This window comes from Benincasa hispida, chromosome 3 (assembly GCF_027475165.1).
Source record: "Benincasa hispida cultivar pf3 chromosome 3, pf3_genome.v1.1, whole genome shotgun sequence".
Classification (NCBI taxonomy): domain Eukaryota; kingdom Viridiplantae; phylum Streptophyta; class Magnoliopsida; order Cucurbitales; family Cucurbitaceae; genus Benincasa; species Benincasa hispida.
In genome coordinates this window covers 24,340,953-24,351,376 of record NC_143480.1, presented here as the reverse complement: position 1 = coordinate 24,351,376, position 10,424 = coordinate 24,340,953, and the positions used below count along the sequence as shown (strand labels likewise).

General features: G+C 36.6%; 2 protein-coding genes and 1 long non-coding RNA gene across 4 annotated transcripts; 2 read left to right on the top strand and 1 right to left on the bottom strand.

Moving 5' to 3' along the window:
* Positions 1 to 1,918, top strand: NFS1 (nitrogen fixation S (NIFS)-like 1). The gene has a single exon (XM_039026519.2). It carries the CDS (start codon positions 199 to 201, stop codon positions 1,570 to 1,572), a length of 1,374 nt encoding a protein of 457 aa, XP_038882447.1. The 5' UTR covers positions 1 to 198; the 3' UTR covers positions 1,573 to 1,918.
* Positions 1,919 to 5,205: 3,287 nt separating this feature from the next.
* Positions 5,206 to 6,437, top strand: LOC150037146 (uncharacterized). The gene is made up of 2 exons (XR_016528364.1): positions 5,206 to 5,768; positions 5,852 to 6,437. It is a non-coding gene; the product is annotated as an uncharacterized LOC150037146 (long non-coding RNA).
* Positions 6,438 to 8,837: 2,400 nt separating this feature from the next.
* Positions 8,838 to 10,218, bottom strand: LOC120073948 (EPIDERMAL PATTERNING FACTOR-like protein). 2 transcript variants are annotated; one of them, XM_039026872.2, is made up of 4 exons: positions 9,924 to 10,131; positions 9,473 to 9,656; positions 9,349 to 9,374; positions 8,838 to 9,227 (listed from the first exon to the last, which is right to left on the bottom strand). In XM_039026872.2, exons 2-4 carry the CDS (start codon positions 9,588 to 9,590, stop codon positions 8,985 to 8,987), a joined length of 387 nt encoding a protein of 128 aa, XP_038882800.1. In that variant the 5' UTR covers positions 9,591 to 9,656; positions 9,924 to 10,131; the 3' UTR covers positions 8,838 to 8,984. The 2 variants fall into 2 exon arrangements, with proteins under 2 accessions (XP_038882800.1, XP_090167692.1); XM_090311566.1 differs by having other exon boundaries at positions 9,473 to 10,218.
* Between the last annotated feature and the right edge of the window lie 206 nt (positions 10,219 to 10,424).

The following is a 10,424-nucleotide window of genomic DNA, read 5'->3' as shown; positions in this document are numbered from 1 at the left end:
TGTGGCACAAGGGATTCCATCAGTCGGTGACCCAAACATGGCTGACCCCCTCGGCCTGATCTCCGCTCTCCATTTTGTTGTGCCCTAAATTTCAGAGGGAAGATCTCTCAATGACGAATCTCTACCTTTTCCGTTACTGTATTTAACCATCCAACTCCCTCAAACAAGCCTGTATTCAACGCTACCGCATCCCCTTCAATGGCTTCCAAGATGCTTGCTTCCACTTTACGGCGCACCCTCACAAATTTCTCTCCCGCCGTCTCCCGCTTCCGACCTATCTCCACCGCTGCTGCTGTCGCCGCTTCTCCATCGGAACCCCAAGAAGATGAAACTGGGATTTCTATGAAAGGTGTTAAAATATCTGGACGACCGCTTTATCTTGATATGCAAGCTACATCCCCTGTTGATCCTCGGGTACTAGACGCCATGCTTCCTTATTATCTCTCTCGTTATGGTAATCCACACTCTCGTACGCATCTCTATGGTTGGGAATCGGACCATGCCGTTGAGACGGCTCGTTCCCAAGTTGCTGCTCTTATCGGTGCCTCGCCTAAGGAGATTATTTTTACCTCTGGAGCTACCGAGTCCAATAACATATCCATCAAAGGGGTTATGCACTTCTATAGAGAAAAAAAAAGGCACTTGATTACCACTCAGACCGAGCACAAGTGCGTTCTTGATTCGTGCAGACATTTGCAGCAGGAGGGTTTTGATATTACGTATTTACCGGTTGGGTCCGATGGAATTGTTGATTTGGACAAGCTTCGTTCTGCGATTAGAGCTGACACTGGACTTGTTTCGGTCATGGCGGTTAATAATGAAATTGGTGTCATTCAGCCAGTAGAGGAAATTGGGAAAATTTGCAAGGAATTCGATGTTCCCTTCCATACTGATGCGGCTCAGGCTCTTGGGAAGATTCCAATTGATGTGGAGAAGTGGAATGTTAGCCTGATGTCTTTGAGTGGACATAAGATTTATGGACCGAAGGGTATTGGGGCTTTGTATATGCGGAGGAGGCCGAGGATTCGAGTTGAGCCCCAAATGAATGGAGGTGGACAAGAGAGGGGCATTAGGAGTGGGACTGTGCCAACCCCATTGGTCGTGGGAATGGGTGCAGCCTGTGAGCTTGCTATGAAGGAAATGGAATATGATGATAAGCGAATTACTGCACTGCAGGAACGGCTCTTGAATGGTATAAATGCAAAGCTTGAGGGCGTTGTGGTGAATGGTAGCATGGAGAGGCGCTATCCTGGTAATCTGAATTTGTCGTTTGCGTATGTTGAAGGTGAAAGCTTGCTTATGGGATTGAAGGATGTGGCTGTGTCGAGCGGGAGTGCATGCACCAGCGCCAGTTTGGAGCCTTCATATGTGTTGAGGGCCTTGGGAGTGGATGAGGACATGGCTCACACTTCAATCAGGTTTGGCATTGGGAGATTCACCACGGAGGCTGAGATTGATCGAGCAGTTGAGTTGACAGTACAGCAGGTGGAAAAGTTGAGGGAAATGAGTCCCCTTTATGAAATGGTAAAGGAGGGGATAAACATTAAGGAAATCCAATGGGCTCAACACTGATTGCTTTTATTCTCTGATATAAGATGTCCATTTGCCACTTTTGTGCTTGGATTTGTATGGGATATATGGGTTGTTTGGCAGTAATGGCGGGCCATCTAAGCTATGTTACGTTGAACCATATGGATAGCTTCCAAATTGTCTACAGGTTTTCCTCATCCTCCCTCGCCTAGTGATTGGATGCCCTGAAGAAGGCCCTGAATGGTCCTCAAAAGTTTTAAATAATAACTATGTCAACATTTGCACTATGTGCTTAATATGCAGATAGAGTCCCCCTCCCCTCCCCCACAGCAGGATTGTGATTATGATAAACTCTGAATCTAACAAATGCATTCGTCAGTGGTTTCAATTTTTTTTTTTTTTTTTTTTTTTTTTTTGCCTAATTGCTTTAGTGGAGAGGACATTGATTTTATTAGCTTCTCATATGTCTTAGACCTGTGCGTGGTTTGCTTGAATATTGAGTAAATAAAGTTGAATGATTCTATCTTTGCCACCCAAAAATGCTGCAATAGGCAATATGAGTGGATTCTTGTTAGGAAAATATATTTGACATAGACCTCATGCTGCAATAAGCTGTAGTACATTGTAGGTCAATCTGCCTGAAATTAGTAGTTCGCACAAAATTGAGCTCATTCGGTCACTTCCATATGATCTTTAGAATTAACTGAGCTAGTTTCCATCTCCTCGAATCATTATGCATTTGAGATCTTCCGCAAATAGGTTGGATACCATGTATCCATTATTTAGAACTGTTGGTTAGGTCAAGTTCTATGCTGCTGCTTCGCAGCATACGGTAGTTTCACCATAATGACAACCATCATCTGTCACTTCCTTAAGAAGGTTAATCTTTGCCTCTTTCCTATTTGGTCCACCTGATTCAGCAAAGGACTGTTTAGCTTAATACCTTTTATCTTTTTCTCCCTTCTTGGGAAAATTTGTGGTTTCTCTTCCTTCATTGTTATATAGCTGTTTACATTTCATTCACAACTTTTGTGAGCAAGGCACACAACTTTTTATTAATGACGATAAGATAAGACATCCTTTCGTCCCACTCCCAGCTTGACTAAGATTACAAAAAATTCTTAATCAACAGACAAGAATAATTGTGAAATCATTTAGACAGAGGAATAACCTTCAATTGGCTTAGATATTATAGATTTAAGTACATGCTGTTCATATTATCTGGGGACTAAAGGTTCCACCTCTACCAGTGCAAGATGGATGGGTGGTTTGATGGTACTCACCCTAAGTAATATAACCAGACTTTCTCCAATCTTTCTTTCATGTTGAGGTTTCTGTTGGTGAATGCATAGCATAGATTTAATTTCCATGGCTGGGTATGTTTACATGAGTTCTTTTTGAACGTCATGTGCAGAGGCTCCAGCTTCTAGCTCCATGAATGTCGATGTGCAGCACAACTTTGTTTTGGTTCCTTTTTCTAGTTGTTGGTTCCGTTTGGCATTTTTCTGTTTCTCCCTTTTAGGGAGTTTGTATCCTTGAACTTTTTCTTCCTTATCATATATTGATGGAAAGTTCGTTTCTTGTTAGAGAAAAAAAGTGTAGCACATTTTGAAGTTGCTGAAGAAGATTGCTATAGAAAACAAATGTTGTGTAACTCTTGATATTCTAATAGATTAATGGACAATAGTTTAGTCTTATGGAGCCATGTTACATTGGGGTAAGAGGCTAGTGAAAGTTCTTATAATTTTGGAGACCATGTCCATTTAAAAATTGTTACAATGGCTATTATTAACTTCATATATTTGGAAATTGAAGTTTTGTATGATGAACAGCAACCTTCTGTAAGTAAAATGGCCAGTGAAGTTTTGTATCCATCTACGGGGACACTCTGGATCAAGAAGACTCTGGCTGCATCATTATTAATTTTCTCCCTGCTAGATTAGGACGCTCCTCTTTTTTAATGTAAGTACTTGCTTCCCACAAGGTTTTTCTTTCATTCAAGTTCAAATTCTCAGTACCAGACCTTCACTCTCATGGCCCTCCTAGGCGTATGGGAGGGGGTTAGCCGTGCAAGAGGTAGCCTGTATTAAGCCTTTACTATAGAATGTTGATTTTTAAGATGAAAGTGTTGAAATTTCTGTGCACGGTCATTGACAGAATGACAGCTATAATGAGTGTGAAGAAGCTTAATGTTCCTTAAACTGTGTTTCTGATTGCAGTATTATTGGTTTACCTGAACCTTACACGTTAGGCTTTTATATACGCCTCTATCATGTGATAAAATTAACATTCTAAATCTTCCTAAAAGTATCATCCTAAATCCACATCTTCTGCTGTTCAAAATGAAGTGAAACATTGTAGGTACAACCAATAAGGAGTTTCTAAGGAAAGCTCTTAGTTTGTAGATAATTTTCTTTAAATGTAAATTTATTTATTTATTACAGGATTTTTGGTTGACTTGAATTCACACGTGTTAGGATGTACACACCTAATTCTTCAATTATGTGTTCTAGATCTAACATCAAGTCCATGACTTCTGCAGTCCAAAATGAAATGGAATTTTGTTGGACATTGTTTGAATTTGTGTTCATGCAAAGGTGCAAATGAATCCTTTTCTTCTTAGTGTCTGACTTTCTTACCTAGGAAAGGTTTTTTGCCCTTTGTGGTACTGGAAACAGTGAAGGCTCTCTAGTGCTAGCCACTGGAAAAAGGGTTAGCACTTAAACGGGAAAAAATGAAAGAGATCCTGTGGTGTAGGCGTGCAGTAACGAGTATGAAACCGGGTGTGGTAGGTATAAATTTCAGATTTACAGACGGATAAGAGCAAGACTGAATGGCCAGGTCTATCAAGTCGAACCTACTTGGTCAGTTGAAACCGTGTAGGAGCCCAGGAGGCACAGTTTCGTCTTCTCTATTCTGCATTGGACTTTCACTGTTTAGTAGCACTGTACACAAATGAGAAGCATAAATAAGTGAGTGTTTTAATGTTCCGCTAACAGTTTGCTAATATTAATACAGTTGTCTTGGTATCTGCGTTCTTTTTTATGTTTAAAAGTGAAGATGTCAACAAAACCTCTTTATTCATAGCAGTGTACAACTTATTCTTTGACCATCTTGGGCTACCACCTCCTGCAGAAGACCAAGCATCAAGGAGTTCACATGTTTAAGTCCAAAATATATCAGGAAAATAAGAAAACTTGTCCGCGTCTATGTTTGTACTTATCGATTGTAGCAAAAAGAGGACTTTGGATGAGGTGAGCTGTGAGAGAGCTTTGTGGTAGATTATGGTTGCACGTGGAGACTGTCAGAGGAGGAAGATTGATTTTAGGTTTAATGATAGTTTGGCCGATGCTTGGGGGTAAGCCAGAAGGAATGTTGTTGTAAATCCTTTCTGTTTGTTAGTAATCAGAATGCATGGATGAATTCAAATTCCATTCCTACTAAAATCCTCCTGGCAAACTGAAAGCCCTTTCTTTCTTTCTTTTCTTTCCCCTTCCACTTCTTTTTTCTTTTTTAAGAATGTAGACAACCCTGCCTTAGTTTTGGATGCCCCTCCCATTCATCTGATGATCGTGTAGATTATAATTAACACGAAAATGTAAAGTTGGTTTGAAGAACCAAAAAGAAAATGATCATTTATCTTTATTAATTGGAATTCTGTTAATAGAGGTATGTACAATTTAAAGTTTAGAATTAGTAATCAAGTGTTCTTTTCTTCTTCTTCTTCTTCTTCTTTTTTGTTTTGTTTTGTTTTTTTTTTTTAATATTTATAGATTTGATAGAGATGTAAACTTCAAAGTTACAAGTACGAACTGCATCATTTAACCTTATACTATCTTCTCTCCTTCATTATCTTTTATTTATTTACTTTTGGGGGTAAAGGAGGAGACAGAGAAAGAAGGGGAGGTAAATTAAAGCGGGTAATTATTTAGATTCTTTTTTTCCCAATTTTGTGTTGGTGGTATGTGGCGGATATTGTTTGGCCGGTTGTTGCTCTGTTTTAAAAGAAGTGCAGAGTGCAGTCTCTGTGCAGCATCAAGTGTACACTGACTTGAACTTTATGCATCCTTAATACTATTTTATTTTTTTTTTTTTTTAAATGCAAGTTTTCATATAGATATGAAAGTTTAAAACTACTTTGATAGCATTATGAGCCCACCCTGGAGACCTGGAAGCAAGCTGTGAAAATCTTCTTGTACCAGATAGAATCAAGAAACCAATGGGTTTCAATTCAAATGGTGGGTGGGTGTGTTTGGTCGAGTTATAACTTCCCTTTCCCTGGGCCTTTAATTGATTGCTGCATTCTTGTTGAAACATGCAGGTATTGTGTAGCAATATCCATTAAATGTCCGTTTGTCTTCATAGAAGAAAGCAACTGCTCAAAAGAAGAGGGGTTTCAGCAGAAAAAGCACCATGTGCAGAACCAGTGGGGAGGTTTTTGGGCAATCTGAATGGAAGAAGCTTTCTTATATGTAAAATACGGTATTCTGATCGAGAAAAGTGATTCTCATTTATGAGATGAGATGATGGCAATATCAGTTGTGGCCGTGTGGGAGAAGGATTATGGGTATGGCCCAGCTGGGAAAGTGAGGTACAAAAATGGGGTTGGGTTGTTTTCAACGCTTTTAGTACCGATGAAAAAGCACAAAAAAGCTTGAGAAAGAAGCCATGGGGAATCAGAATCCTTTTCTTCCCTTTCATCACTGTTCATGAGCTTTGGTTCCCAGCTTTTCAGTTTTGCAATATATGTTTTTTTCTTCTCGATTTTAGCACCGACATTCTCTTTTTCGTGTGAGAGAGACATGAGAGATTAGTGCATGAGTTTGTGTTCAACTTATTAGAGAATGAAGTGGATTCATGTCAACCATTTATGTTTTATTCAAAATACATCTAGCGACTTTAAACTTTAATATCAAGAGTTTGCACAAAATTCTAGGTAAATTAAAATTCCATTTGATAATCATTTTATTTTTTGTTTTTTATTTAAAAATTAAATCTATGGACACTAAACCAAATTTCGAAGACAAAAAAGTAGTTTCAAAAAGTTGTATTTGTTTTTGAAATTTGACTTGCAAATTATCGTAAAAAATGTAGATGAAATAAGCTTAGTTTTTAAAAATAAAAACTAAAAATCAAATGGTTACTAAACAGGTCTAAAGAAGTAGATGTTTTACCTTTTATTCAAGAGTTTCTAGTTACATAGGGCTTAACTCTTTCTGAAAAAGAGACTAAAGTATGAGTTTAAATCTCGTGTTAGTTTCTAAACTTTAAAATGTTTATTGTCGAATTTTTAAAATGTTTATCTTAAAATCTAAACTTTTAAATTATTATCTTAAAATCTAAACTTTTAAATTATTATTTTAGTCTTTGTTATATTACTTCGTTTGTTAAGATCTTTTGTGTACTTATAAATTCAATTAGAGAATAAAAGGGAAGTAGAAGGAGATGGAAGAGAGAATAGGAGAAAAAGAAAAACAAAAGACCCCTGAATGAAAATTAATATAAAATTCAATAATATGTGCCAGGTTATTGTCATTTGACTTCACTCATAGACTATTTAAACTATTTTTTAAATTCAATTAATCAAATTGAGTCAAAATAATTATTTTTTTAAAGTTTATGATAGATATTTTAAAAGTTTTCTAGTGGCCAAATTTTAGAGGAATCAAATTCACACACACAACACATGCCTATAATTTCCGATTCCTGAAGGATACTTTGACTCGTGATCAAATGATTATTACTATTAGTCTCAAACTTTATATGAGCAAACATGAGACTACCGATTGTAAAACATAGGAAAAAATTGATCTTATAACCTTTAATTAACATCTTGAATCATTATACATTTTACTGTAGTATCATTTGATCAAATTGTCTATAATAGGACGAAAGATGTGTCTAGAAGAAGGAAACAAGATAGGTTCCATCTAAAGAAATGAAATAAAGTTGGGTAGCATGGCCTTCCTTATGGAAAATCAAGTCTACAAAGAGGTTTATTCTGTACTTTTTTTTTAATAGTGAGGGGGCAAGGATGCAATTTAATAAGTTCCTTTTTCCCCCTCGTAGGAGATGACCAGTAGTGCTCTTCTTTCATTTCAAATTTTAAATTTGAAAGAATGGTCCTGTGAATAGAATGGCATGAGTTGTTTTTCCTCCTCCTTATCTTGAGAATATTTTGATAGAAGAGCCAAACTAATATGTTTTCTAATCATTCTATGCAGCTACAAATATGCATAACTTTTACTATATTAATCAAGAAAATGGATATCAAAGCATGAGTAGTTTTGCCAATAAGCATCTCTTCTCACATCTAATTGGTTTTCTCAAAAGTATTGGTGGGAATAACATATTATAATCACAAAAAATGGATAATTATTATGTTGGAAAACTTGGTATTAATTTTGAAGATATGACCATATACTTTGGTTTTTGTAGTTTGTTGTTGTATTGTCATTCAAGTGAAAGTCCAATCTGTTGGCATTGCTTAGTGATTTGGGTTCAGAACATATATTCATGGCTTTTCACAAGGATGTGAGAGTACTTCTACTTGTCATGTCTTGTCTGCATAAAAAGAAAGAAAATAGAAAGATGGATGGCTTTTGGATATTGGCTTATGTTGATGCAGGTTGTAGGTTGTGTTCCAATGAAAGAAATCTACAAGCATGAAGAAGAAAATTGAGAACTTTGTCTATACATTGAAGACATAAATGAGTGAAATTTACCATCTAAAACATCAAATTCAAATTTTAAAAGAAACTAAAAAAGAAATTGAAAAGGATGAGGCATATTAAAGACAAAATTATACATTAAGTTAAAAGAAAGAACAAAAAGGTAGAAATGGGATAGAGAATCCACCTAGGAAATGTGTTGGAGAGAAGGTTGGTTGGGAAAGATGTGCAGTGTGTAGACTCTATTAGGAATTAGGATTATTTAGGCGCATAGGTGAAGTTTCAGCCTCTCTCACACTCAATCCTCTTTTTTCTTTTTTCTTTTTTAAGTAATACTTAAATACATCTTAATATGGATCAAGTATATATATCTATATAAAAAAAGAAATTTAAGTGTTTAAAGAAAGATGTAAAAAGAATTTATCACATGTCAAATTATGATGGGACAATGTAAAGAATTAAAATTTACTCGTTAGCTTTGTTGGGACTCCAAAACAACAGTGCCGTGCACAAACCATTCCTCCTCCATTCCAATCACCACCCACTTCCTTTTCAATCGCTTTCTTTCTCTCTATCCAAATTCAATTTACCAAGTTAAAACCAACAACAATATGGAAGGAATTTGAAGTAGTTGCATGACACAAACAAGCCAAATTCAATTCAATCATAATACTCTACATTATCTAATTAAAACGAGAGAGAGAGAGATCAGAGTGGTTAAGTTAAAGAAATTAACAATCATATATAATCACTAATTTACAGAGAGAGATTGGTGGGGAGTGTTTAAGGATTGAAGATTAAGCTCCCACATTTGCATTTCCAGCTCATGGGCTTGTAATTGGAGGCTTCATCTCTAGCGTAAGCTATGTTCTTCATTGTTGAAGAATTTTTAATTGCTGATTTTTGTGGATTTGCCGGAACTTGGATGGCCTCACAATGTCCACACCAGCTGCATCTTCTCTCACATTTTGGAGGTCTTGACCCAATTTGTCCTCTCAATACAACTTTATCTTCATCATTCACTGTCTATCCCAATGCACCAAAAAACAGAAACCCATAATTTATAATTATTCTTCTCAATTAATTAACCTTTCAGAAACAGTAAAGCATTTGAGAAAGAAAGGAAAGAGCTGGTTGCTGGACTGACCTTACCATTCCTTGAAATCAATCTGCCTGCAAAGAAAAACGATTCGGTTTAAATGAAATTGAAATTGAAGAATAAAAATCTAGTTTTTTACTCTGTTTTGAAAATTCAGAAGATACCCATTTACCTTCAGCCATAAATCTCATCTGGGTCGATGCCAAAATCAGAAAAAAGAGAAGAGAAACAGTCGAACACAAGATTCTGCTGCGCGAGCCCATGACGCCATTGTTACACTCACACCCCATTTTTCCTTTTCTTCTCAGAGAGAGAGAGAGAGAGGGCAGAATGTGAAAGAGACAGGGAAATTCTCCCTGGAGAAGGGGAGGTTAAAAATAAAACCAAGCGGAAAAGCTTTTCAGATAGAAAGAAAAAAGTGGGTGAAGGAATGAAGTGTGAGTTAAATTAGAATCGATGAGATTAGCTTCTGAATTTGCACTCTATGCTGCTCGTACGTGTAAATGTATATAATATAATTTCTTCTCAATCTGTCTTAGTCTGGGAAAGATATTTGAGAAGATAGAACGTGGAAGACCAAAAAAAAAAAAAAAAAAAAAGTAAAGAAAGAAGGAAGAGAGTACCGAAAAGTGCAGAACTTCAGAACTCGAAAGAAGAGCCCCCAAAAACCATAACCCAACAGAAAATAAAATTCCTGGGAAAAGGGGGTTCTAAATTTGCCATTGCAATAAAAATAATTGAGGACAGAGAAGAGAAAGAAGGAGGAAAAAGATCAGAGGAAAATTTGCGAATGCTCCAAAAGAGTAATGGCAGCAGTGTTAAGAGTGGGATATCGTTTTCGTTTCTCTTTCTTCTTTTCTTTTCTGGTTTTTTTTTTCTTTTTAAATGTAATTTGCTTAAATTCAACTTTTTGAAATTGGGTTTTCTTGTGAGTTTCGTTCTGATTTTGTTTCTGAACACTCCCACCTAATCACGCCATATCCATATCCTTTCTTCTTCCCAAGCAAGAGAGTGACTACAAGATTTTGGCAACCATGAATTGCCCTGTCATTTTGTCCATTGCTGACATACCCTCCAACAATATAATTATTGCATCGCTTTCATTGGTTTACTTTACCACATTA